The sequence below is a fragment of the Gavia stellata genome, chromosome 9 (genome assembly GCF_030936135.1).
Source record: "Gavia stellata isolate bGavSte3 chromosome 9, bGavSte3.hap2, whole genome shotgun sequence".
Lineage (NCBI taxonomy): Eukaryota > Metazoa > Chordata > Aves > Gaviiformes > Gaviidae > Gavia > Gavia stellata.
Window position 1 is genome coordinate 14,976,725 of NC_082602.1, and position 10,776 is coordinate 14,987,500.

Genomic DNA, 10,776 nt, shown 5'->3' on the forward strand with positions numbered 1-10,776 from the left:
GTTTCATCATAAATATTTGTGGAACTGAGACGTATTTGTATAAATAGGAGGAGTTGTTTATACAGATAACAGGAAACGTTTTCCCCCGAGTATATAGTGTGAAATTTATAGTCTAGAACTCCTAATGTATGTGTTAGTTGGTTTATGAATAGTTTTTGAGTAGCAGAACTTAAAATCAACTTTTTACAAGCGATCACAGTAAATCTCCTACTCCTGTCCAAATCTGTGTGTAAATGTTGTGTCAATACATTCAAAGCAAAGTATTTTAAAGTACGGTGTATATACTTCAGTGCACTTGTTTGCTTTAGTCTGAATTTTTCTTTATGACCACCCTTTGTATTTGAGGGGACAGTATTATGGGGATGCTATTTCAGAAGTGCGTAATGATCCTGTTTGCATGTGGAGTGCTCGTGAAACCAATGTCTGCAGCACTCAGCTGCAACAGTACCCAGGGTCAAATAAATACTTTCTAACTCATACCTTCTGAATGTATAAAGTGAGAAAGCAAAGACTTTCAGAGTGCAGCCTCTCTATCAAATCTTCTGGCCCCTCTCAAACAACAGCAAGGTAAGACGTGTGCCATATCCATGGCTTCAGAGACCCAGCCCTTGTTATCTACCAGGCCAGAATAGAGAAGAAACTCCACCGTGAAAAAGCCTTCCCTGGGATATGCTGTGCTACCGCTGTTCATTGCCCAGGTCTTTTGAGGTGCAAAGGGCTTGTGGTTTCCATTAGCTGTAAAAGCATCTGTAAGTACCTGGCACTTCTGAAGATCAGACATCGAGTGGCTGTGTTATGACGCTCCTGCCCTTGTTCCACTCCTGGTGTTTGCTGATGGATAAAAGGATGCGTAGGTATGTGTGCAGCTCTGAAAAGGGTACTCCTTGAACACCAACCCAGAAACGCAGAGCAAATGACCATCAGGACCGGGTTCCGAGTCCACGTCCCAAGGTGTGTGATCCCGTCATGACAACACTTTGCGGCTCAGGTGGCTTTCTAGCTGTGGGGAGTGTTGGTAATGAAAGACACGGGAGGGATAGCAGCTGTGGCAGCGCAGTCTGGGGTTGCATCTGGCAGCTGTGACACACAGTTTCTTTTCAACCCGACTTGTTTTCTGCATCTAGAAATCCTCCACTTCTAATTCCCTCTTCCAACAGCCTCCTGGGAATGGGCTGCTTCAGGTGCACTATGTAACTGACTACCAGTTTTCCTCTGGGATACAGCAATGTAGTATTTTCTCACTTGTATATACCTCCATATTATTGTCTAATGCTCTTTCTATTCAGAGGCCTCTAGACAAGAACCTTCTTGAAAAAGGAAGCCCTCTCTTGAAGGAACAGACTGGAGGAACAGACTGGAGTGAGACATCATGATAAACTCATGAAGTTAGACAAATGGTGGTGTTATTGCACAAAAAAGTGGAGGTGAGAGGGTTAGAGAGCCCCATAAAAAGCTTTGAGAACTCATAAAATCTTATTACCGTCATTTAAGGTGAAAACAAAAATAAATAAACCCGTGGCAGACGCAGAAACAGGAACTACTACCAGTAAAGGTTAAGAGTTTACTATTTCATAATGGTGGCTCTGTGCATGTGTAGTGACTAGATCAGATGGGGAAATGTCACACACACAGAGGCTGTTGTATTTTACCCTTGGAAAGATGTCAAGAGGATCTGCATAATACTTTGTGCAGACAACCGGGTGAGCAGACCATGTGCCAAATGGAAATTTTCATTTATATATAAATGTAAATAAATGTATACATTCCCCTGCTTTTCAATGGGAATCTGGGAAAAAAAAAAAAAAAAGCAGCAGGAGACAGCTATCCAGATTTTCTTGTTGGATTTTTTCCCCCTCGAGCGTGTTAAATTGCCATTTATATGTCGAAGGGTTAATTTCAGGAATGTTCTTGGGATGTGCAGCAATTTACGGTGCGTTTGCAGTATCTCCCCGTGTCAATTAAAGCCAAACCAAGAACGCCTTCAGCGGAAAGACCCACGCCACGGTTCCCCGGTATTTATCTCACGCTCCCTTACCGCGTTTCCAAGCCAGCACCCCCGGGCACCTGCTGCTGCAACGCAGCCGCCTCCCGCAAGCCCCGAGCGCGCCCCCCTCCCCTCCCCTCCTCCCCTGCCCCCCATCTCAAGCCCCAGCCCGGCCGCCCCCAAAGGCGGAGGGCTGCGGAGGGGCCGCGCTTGCCATGTCGCGCTCCGCGGCGGGGGAGGGATGGGGAAGATGGGCACCGGGGGGAACCGGCGGGGCTGCGGGGGCCGGGGCCGTGACAGCGCCGTGCGTTAGCCGCTGCGTCATGACATCCGCTCCGCCAAACCAGCCCCGCGCACGGCCGCGCGCGGGGGGGGCCGCCGCCGCCTGCCCCCGCCCCACCGCGGCTGCGGAGAGCGCTGCGCGGCGGCAGCGGCGATGGACCTGCCTGGGCCGGCAGGACTTGTTGGACCGGCAGCTCCCCGGCGCGGCCGGGCACCGCCTCGCCGCCACCTGTGAAGCGCCTCGGCCCCCTCTCGCCGTCCTCCGGAGCGGTCGCTCGCTGCCTCGGCGGCCCCGCGAGCGGGACCGAGCGGCCGCGGGGCGGGGAGCGCGGCGGCGTGGCGCGGCGCTGCCCATGGGGGGCCGGCAGCCCGCCTGAGCCGGCGCCCCCCCCCCCCCGCCAAGCCCGGCGGCGGCAGCGCGGCGTCCCGGGCCGGCCCGGCACCCCCTCCCCGCGGGGCCCTTCCCGAGCCCGGGCAGGGCCGCGGCTGCGGGCGCGGGGCTGTCGCGTCCCCCGGCGGCAGATAGGGAGGGGCGGGGAACCGGCGACAGCGGCGCCTCTGCGCGTGTGGGAGCAACAGCCTGAGCGACAGCCTGGGCCCTGGAGGGAGCTCCCGAAGGATGGGCGAGGAGGCGGCGGCAGCAGCGGCAGCGCACGCACAGATGGGCCAGCGGAGGATGAATTAGGAGCCACAGGAGGCTGCTGCCGGCACCGAGGGGAAAGAGGAGAGGAAGGGGCTGGACTTGGAAGAGGAGGAGGAGGAGGAGGAGGGTGCGCGGGGGGGACTGAGTATCGCTAATAACAAGTTAAAGACTAATAACAGTAATAACAGACCACCCCCGGGAAGATCCGCGGCGGAGGCTGAGCCATCCCCGCTGAGGCCAGCGGGGTTGCAGCGCTGGGCATCTTGGAGAGACGCTCCGCGGCATCAGTTTGTGGTGGTGGTGGTGGATGATTTTTTTGGGGGTGGGCGGGGTGGGGGCTGCGTATGCGGGAGAAGGAAGGGGTGGGAATCTGAGGAGACTACCTTTATTTTAATTTTTTTTTTATTTTATTTTCGCCGTGCAAGGAGGACGCTCGGAATTCACCGGCCTGTCGGCTCCCGAGAGGGACCCGGGGATTGTGCGGTCGCTTGTCTTCTTGTTTTGTTTGTTTGGTTTTTTTCTTTGCTTGTTTTGATTTGGGGTTTTTATTTTTGTTATTGTTATTTCTTTTTCCGCTGAGCAGCGGCGGCGGCAGCAGCAATATGGCTGGTGATGGGTTTTTTGGGGGGCGCTGGCGGCGGGAGGAGCTCTCGGAAGCCCCTGCGCGCCCGGCTCGCTGTTAGCTATGGCAAATGGCAGCGGCGGCGGCTCCTACCCGGGCGGCAGCGGCGGCGGCGGCGGCATTAGAATGAGTAACAATATCAACGCCAACAATCTCAACACAGACTCGTCCTCCTCCCCCGTCAATGTGCCCAAGATGGATGCGCTCATCATCCCGGGGACCATGGAGGTGCCCTGCGATAGCCGCGGACAGCGCATGTGGTGGGCTTTCCTCGCCTCATCCATGGTCACTTTCTTTGGGGGACTCTTTATCATCCTGCTGTGGAGGACCCTCAAGTACCTGTGGACTGTCTGCTGCCACTGCGGGGTCAAAAACAAGGTAAATCCCCTTCCCCTTCCCCTCCTGGTGCCGGTGATGGTTTGGTGCGGTGGTGGCGGTGAGGAGGAGGAGTGGTAGGAGTGGACACCGGGGCGAGGTGGCTCTGGAGGAGATGTCTAGGGCTGTTGTTGGATGGCAGCGTGCTGTCTGCTGTTGTGGTAGGGCCACCACGGGCTGTCGAGACCCGCAACGTGGGGAGCATGGCTGGAGGGATGAAGTGTTGGGTGCAGCCCTGAGAGGTGTTCCCCCGTGTCCCCCTCTCTCCCTCCCACCTCACGCATTCATCTGGTGGCATGAAAGTTACACCTGGTGTCGGCTCGCCCTCTCGGCGAGGCACACGCTGGCATCGTGGGACGGCGTGGTTTGCAAGTTGATGCGCACCCCCGGAACCACATATGATGGCAGGGTGGGAGTGTTTATTTGCTGATCTAAACTCTCAGTTCTCTTATGGAATGAGAAACTTTGGCAAAATTAAAAAGGTAAACTTCTCACTCAAGTAAATCTTTATAAGCCTAGTTCCACTCCCCGAGAATCTTTGACGCTTTTGTTTGGTAAATTAAATGTAGATATCTAGAAGCACTTAATGCATTCGTAAGTAACACAGCAGATCAATGTTCTTTTAACCTAAACACGAAATCTTTGAGGCAACCTCTCTGCCCCTTTGATTTTTGCATATTACCAGCTGGAAGAAAGTGTAGCACGTGAAGTAAGGTGGGCTCCTGGTTTCAAGGGTCTCTTTCAAACCAAAGCTCAGAACTTGCTCAGGTCCAGACTTTCATTTTTGTTTAAGACAAATGGGATAGAAAGTGTTAAGACTCTGTATTTGTGAAAGTGGTTTTTGACAGACCCCGAAATAGACCAGCAGCTGGAGTTTCTCCCCTTCCCTTTTCACATTTTTTGGATTACAAATGGAATAATATCTGCTTCAGTTATTCCTGGCACACAGACACCCACAAAAACACACACCTTTTAATATATGGTTGCTAGGTTGCCGGCTTGCTTTGACGTACAGTGAGCCATCTTCCCCTTTCTCCTGTCCCCTCCCCCCTAAACGCACTTGATACAGTGCATAACCCAGCTGTACGAAGGATCTAACACTTAGGGGAAACGAGAAACAAAGTTAGAGTGTGAGAAGTTACGGTACTTGTTTGTTTGTGTATTTGGGTTTAGCGAGGTGGGAGTCCAGTTTGGATTGTCTAAACAAACCTCCACTTTCCAGTTGGAAGTAGAACAGTTAGAGTGAACTTGGCCTATCTATGGAAGAAGTGATTGCTAGACATAAGGAATACATAAAAGCTTTTAACTCAGCCTTAAGCTTCATGAAACCTAACAGGCATTATTACTTCTCTATAGGCACTTTTTATTTCATACAAAACCAAATCTGAACTTTCTTAGCCAGGTATGATGACAAAGCTCAAATGTATTTGTGATAATAAGCATCTTGTAAAATACCATTTCCTCCAACAGTAAAAGGTGATTTTCAAGAATGGGTGGGTAGTCAAGACTTACCTTCAGTTTCTTCTGTGTGTATTTATCATTTTCCTCTCCACATGATGACACAAATCTGCAAGGGCTATCAGGGATCTTGACGAAAAAGAAAATCCTCCAGGTTATCACCTCGTGCTTCTTTCCTTGAGAGACTGAAAAGTTAGAGACTTGTACACAGACTTCTTACGCGTAGTGCCTTGGTGGGTATTGTTGGTTTGATAGTCCATTGTTGGGACATAGTAAGCTAAAGCAGATTGTTCATTTCTTAACCAGCGCAGAAAGGCTTATCCAAATTGTCTTTAAAACCTCTTAGGCTAAACGTAGCAGCTTGCTAAATAACAGGTACCATTGAGGGCTTCCAACACTTCCAGTCTGAATGATATGACATACTGCGGCTATGTCAAGTTGTAAGATTTAAGTGTATTTCATGATTGAGACCTGAAGTAGCCGTGTCCATGAATATCATTCCCTGGGGCAGGAGGATGAAGGACTCTGCAGGTAGGGGGAGATATATCTCTTTTTAGTTTGTATTTGGTTTACTTGTAAGGGTTTTCAAGCCTCTGGTGAAGAAGAACTTTCAAGGGCTGATCCTGCATTCCTTACATGCTAAAACGGGGAATTGGAGGGAAGTCTCTGTGTGTAAGAAGTAACTAGTAACTGCAAAACACTTTTCTAGTATTTAGGGTATAAAGGCTAACTGAAGTAACAACTGGAAATGTCTTAAACTTTGCTGTTATCAAACCCATGCTTTGTGCTGCGTGGTAACTTGGGAAAGGCTGCCCAGGCTGCTGGTGAAAAATGTGAATGCATATATATGCTATGTCGACTACATTGCACCTGCTAGCAAAAGCAATTTTACAAGAAGTAGCTCCTCCTACTGCGGGACTGAAGAAGTTTTCTGCACGTTAGGACCTTTCCTTCCCTGTGCTGCCTCTTCTGCTGCTCTGCAGGTTGTAGCAGAGTTGAGTTATCCAACATCGTCTCACCATGTACATAAAGAGCGGTCCCAGCGAGTGAGCTAAAAGAAATCTTTCTTGTGTCTCCTTTCTGTGGCTTCTTGTTGAACAATTCAGACAGACATATGTGAATAATTCACAGAGTTACTGTGCTAACTCCTGTGTCCTTATATGTTATTGCAAGGAACTGCAAAAAGTTTAATTTTTTTTCCCTGCTATGTTCTGAGCACAACATTGTATTCCTCAGATTTGTCAGTGATTGGCAACTTAATTTTGGCTGCATAGAAGGATTTAGAATGTGTGGGGTTTTTTTCCCCTCCTTAACTCATTGAATTTAAGGTTGGAATTTAAAAACGTGATATAAACAGTTTAACACTTTGTGGTATGAAATTTCACTATAGTTTGTTGTTTTTTTTCCTGGAGATAAAAAAGTCAAGATACTGCAAGTCAAGAATACGAAAACTTCTGGTAACAGAATGATAAACGTTGCCCCTTAAATTTCCATATCCAATTTATGTCATTGTGTATGAATAGAACATTAATATTAATCATGTACTAAAAATGATTGCTGAAGTTTTAGGATTTTTATGCTCCACGCTTGCTTTGTGAGATGACATTTTTAAAAATCTGTCAAAAAGAAAAATGTAAATCTTGACCTGTGTTGTCAGTGTTTCATGTAATGTGAGAGTCACTACAACTGAAGCCCTTGTATTCCTTTATTTAGTATGGTATATAATTTTAGATGTAATTCTTCCAAAATTAGCTACAGTCATATTTCAGAGGCTTAACAAATGTTGTTTTTCTCCTCAGTGTTTACATCTACATTTTTAGGAATGCTTAGATATTGTTAAAGAACTTGTCTTCTCTTTGCTTTTTGTTTGTCCCTTGACCAACTCATTCCTATTTCTGTATGAAAAGTAGAATGTGAGATTGAAATTCAGTGAGCTGGACTTTGACACCATTAGGTGCTCTTGTTTCTGGAAATAACAGAAAAATAAAATAAATATTCATGCTGAAGTACACAGTTACATATAGTGGCTAAATGCGTATTATATGATCTGTAGTTTTTTTGATTATATAGATCTGCTATTGCATTTTCTGTGCTCCTGAAGGGCATTTTCTGCTGATATTATCTGATACTATGCTTTGGCTTTGAACAAACTCTTAAACAAGGAGAAGGTGCAGTGGAATGAGAAAGCACAAGTTTGGGGCACAGCCAGCTCCTCAAGCTGGCCAGTGCAGAATGAAGTGCAATTTGTACCCTTTTGAAGAGTGTGATACCGCACCCTGTATCACTGCTCCTTGGTTCCCCAAAGGGTGGTACTCCTTATGTACCTTATGCCTTCAAGGCTGTAGCAGGTCAAATGTATTTATCGCTATGCTCCTGCTGGAATGATTTCAGTGTTTTGAAGAGCTTTCCCCCCCCGCCCCAACCTAGGACTCATATACATATAAAATGAAATTACATTATGATTATAGATGGCAGTTGCTGTCCTGAAATCACAAGACATAATAATTTTCCTTCATATGGGTCTACATATTTTGGAAGTTTAATAAAATATACAGTGTTAGATTTGGTCAGTAGAAACCCATCAACATTCCATTTGTTTTGAATAGAAAAGTTGAAATTTTATTGAAAGTACAGTATTTGCAGAAGTCTTCTTTGAAAAGTTAAGAATTTCCACCCCGACCTCTCAGGCCTGAGAAAATTTGTAAGTGGAAAAATTTCAGTTTTCCCTAAAAGAAGAAGCGTTTCTACCAAACTGGCTCTCATATAGCTAGGTTTGTCGCTTTCCTAGCTATACCTGCATAAACCTCCTCTCCAAATAAAATTAATGAAACAAACTCAAAATAAGGCACTGTATATTGAGGAAAGTATGAGAGTGTATTAGAAGGCACGCATGGACATGCAACGCAGGAGATCCCTTCATTTAAATCTGTATGTGGAATCCTCACCTTGACTCTCTCGAAGATGTACTGAGCAGAAGGGTATGAACAACTGGAAGGCTCAAGGGATTAGCAGCGGACTGTAACGCATTTGGCTCGTTAGTCACATGCACCGCCTGGCTCAAGGCACTGAATCATTCCTGTCTCATGGCTATCAGGTGGTCTACGCGTAATTACTCCGTGAGCGTGCCACCGGATAGGTTGCCAATTGCGAGATGGACATGGTGGAGAGAGGTCAAGGACTGAAAGAAGAAGTACCCACAGCTCTTTGTAGATGGTGTTTCTAAAAGTGAAAAAAGCACCGATATGGAGAGGTGCGTGCTGCTGTTTTCCGCGCTATGAAAAAGACGATGCTTTCCGCTCTCTGGAGCTCATAATGGATTTCAGAGTTTATAAACTAATGCTAAAATTGGTTCTGCATGCAGAAAAGAAAATGTATGGACAAGAATTTAAGCTGTAAATGAAACAATCTCAACCGAAATGTTACTTTGATGCGGTATCATACTTCTTTTCAAGGCTTTGCAGCACATACATTGGAGGAGAAAACCGGCGCTTAGAAGGAATTTGCAACTCTGACACGTTTGCAAATCCCTAAACGCTGCTTGGAAACCATTAGATTTCACAATTTTTTCCAGTTTAGCTCAACAGAAGAAATGCCTGTAATAGGGAACGAAAAGTTTTTAAATAACAATGATCTATATACGCAGTTTTGATGTGGTGGGATTTCCGAATGCAGAATGAGGGCAGTTTACAGCCCCAGAGATAGAAACACTGAAAATTTAGAAAGCACTAGTCCTAAGTATAATCTCTGCAGGGACAGGATCTAATGATTATAATTAAAAAAGCAATGATGTTCCATGTCTGTCCTGTACTACTGCAAGAAAGTGGATTGTGAATCTTGGTCATCGAGTGTCCTTCCTGGGACAAGTCTTAAAAAAGCAGCGGTAACCTCTAGTCAGCAGGTAAAATACAGAGCAATGGTCAGTGTTCCTTCAGTGATTGGCTCTCCTGTGGAATCCAACTTAGATTGACAGAAGTCTATGCGAATTTCAGGGTTGGCAGGTAGTAATTCATCGGCAAGATCAGGCTGTAGTTCAGCAGCAGCGAGGCATTCTGTAGTGTGAGATTGTAGGATAGCAGTTCCAGAGAACCTGGTGAGACATAAACATAAAATAACTCTGGATGAAATTAGGGGATGGGGTATCCTTTCAGTTCCTTTAAACATACCTAGTCACATTGCATATGTATTTTACATGTATGAAAATTACCGAATTATCAGAAGTCTGAGAAGGACACAGTGGATACAGCTTGTGGAGGTTTTCTAAGGGGAAGATTGCTGAAACGTTATGTGTGGGTGTTAATGGTTAAAAAAATACTTTTCTCCCCCACGTATCATTTCAGTGACAAAAGGAAAGGGACTCCACTTTAAAAAGCTATCATAAAATGCTGTGTTTCTGCAATGAGTTCATATGCTGGTACATGGTTGAAGGCTTGGAGTCATAGAATCATAAAATACCTGAAGTTGGAAGGGACCCATAAGGATCATCGAGTCCAACTCTGCTCCTCACTGGCCTACAATGCCTGACTTCCACCCAGTCTGTGAATTGAGTGCAAAACACTGTTAGGTCACGAGACTAGACTGGCATTTATGTCAACTTTACACAGGGCTAAATACACAAATTCCAGATTAGACCTCATGGTTTGTAAGGGTGAGCACTCTGTCTGTGGCACATCGGTCACCTTGGGTGACAACGGAAGGTGGAAATGCAGCAGAAGTTTGTTAGCGGTTTTACCAATAATACAGCTGGATGAATAAATGAGAAAGAAAGATACCTATCTTCCATGCCTGTCAGAGATATATTGGTCAGGAGGGGCCCATTTTGAATCCTGATAGTATTTATAGCCTGAGAATACATTGGGTTTGCATCTTTGAGAGGAACACTTTATTCCCATATATAGTATGCAGGGCTCTGCTTAAATGAATGTGCTGCCACTGAAATGTGTTGAGTTCAGTTTGCTTTGAGATGATATATTGCATGTATTTGTCTGTTTGAGAGTTACAGAAATGGAGAGCATTATCCAAAGCCTGTTGAAATAGAGGGAGACAGTCCTAATAACTTCAATGGTTTTGGACTCAGGCCTAGATGTTCACCGTATTCTAGATGAATCAGATTTTTTTTTTAAATGATTCTTATGTTAACATTTTAAGCTTTTAAAAGCTTTTTTCTTTTATTGTAGCGAGGTGTATTTACTTGGCTTGTGGCCATTACGTCTGGGATTTCAACATTAGAAACATAATATTTAAAAATCACACAAGGTATGTTTCCATTCCAGTCAAGGCTTACACCTTCTGCCAGGCCCCCCTTGGAAATCAGAATTTGAGTGCTTGAACTGCTGAAAATATCCTCTCATGGCATCTCTCCTGCAAGCTGATGTGCAATGGTAAATACTGGCTTTTTTTTTAGAACCGCAGTAA

At 45.9% G+C, this 10,776-nt stretch overlaps 1 protein-coding gene across 11 annotated transcripts in view; it reads left to right on the forward strand.

Annotated features, from left to right (window-relative positions):
- The first annotated feature begins 3,594 nt into the window (after window positions 1-3,594).
- KCNMA1 (potassium calcium-activated channel subfamily M alpha 1) overlaps window positions 3,595-10,776 on the forward strand; it is a 511,181-nt gene continuing 503,999 nt past the window's right edge. For all 11 annotated transcript variants that reach the window (XM_059820930.1, XM_059820929.1, XM_059820934.1 and 8 more), the window contains exon 1: window positions 3,595-3,909. In XM_059820930.1, coding sequence (XP_059676913.1) covers window positions 3,595-3,909 — 315 coding nt within the window. The remainder of the gene's footprint in view (window positions 3,910-10,776) is intronic.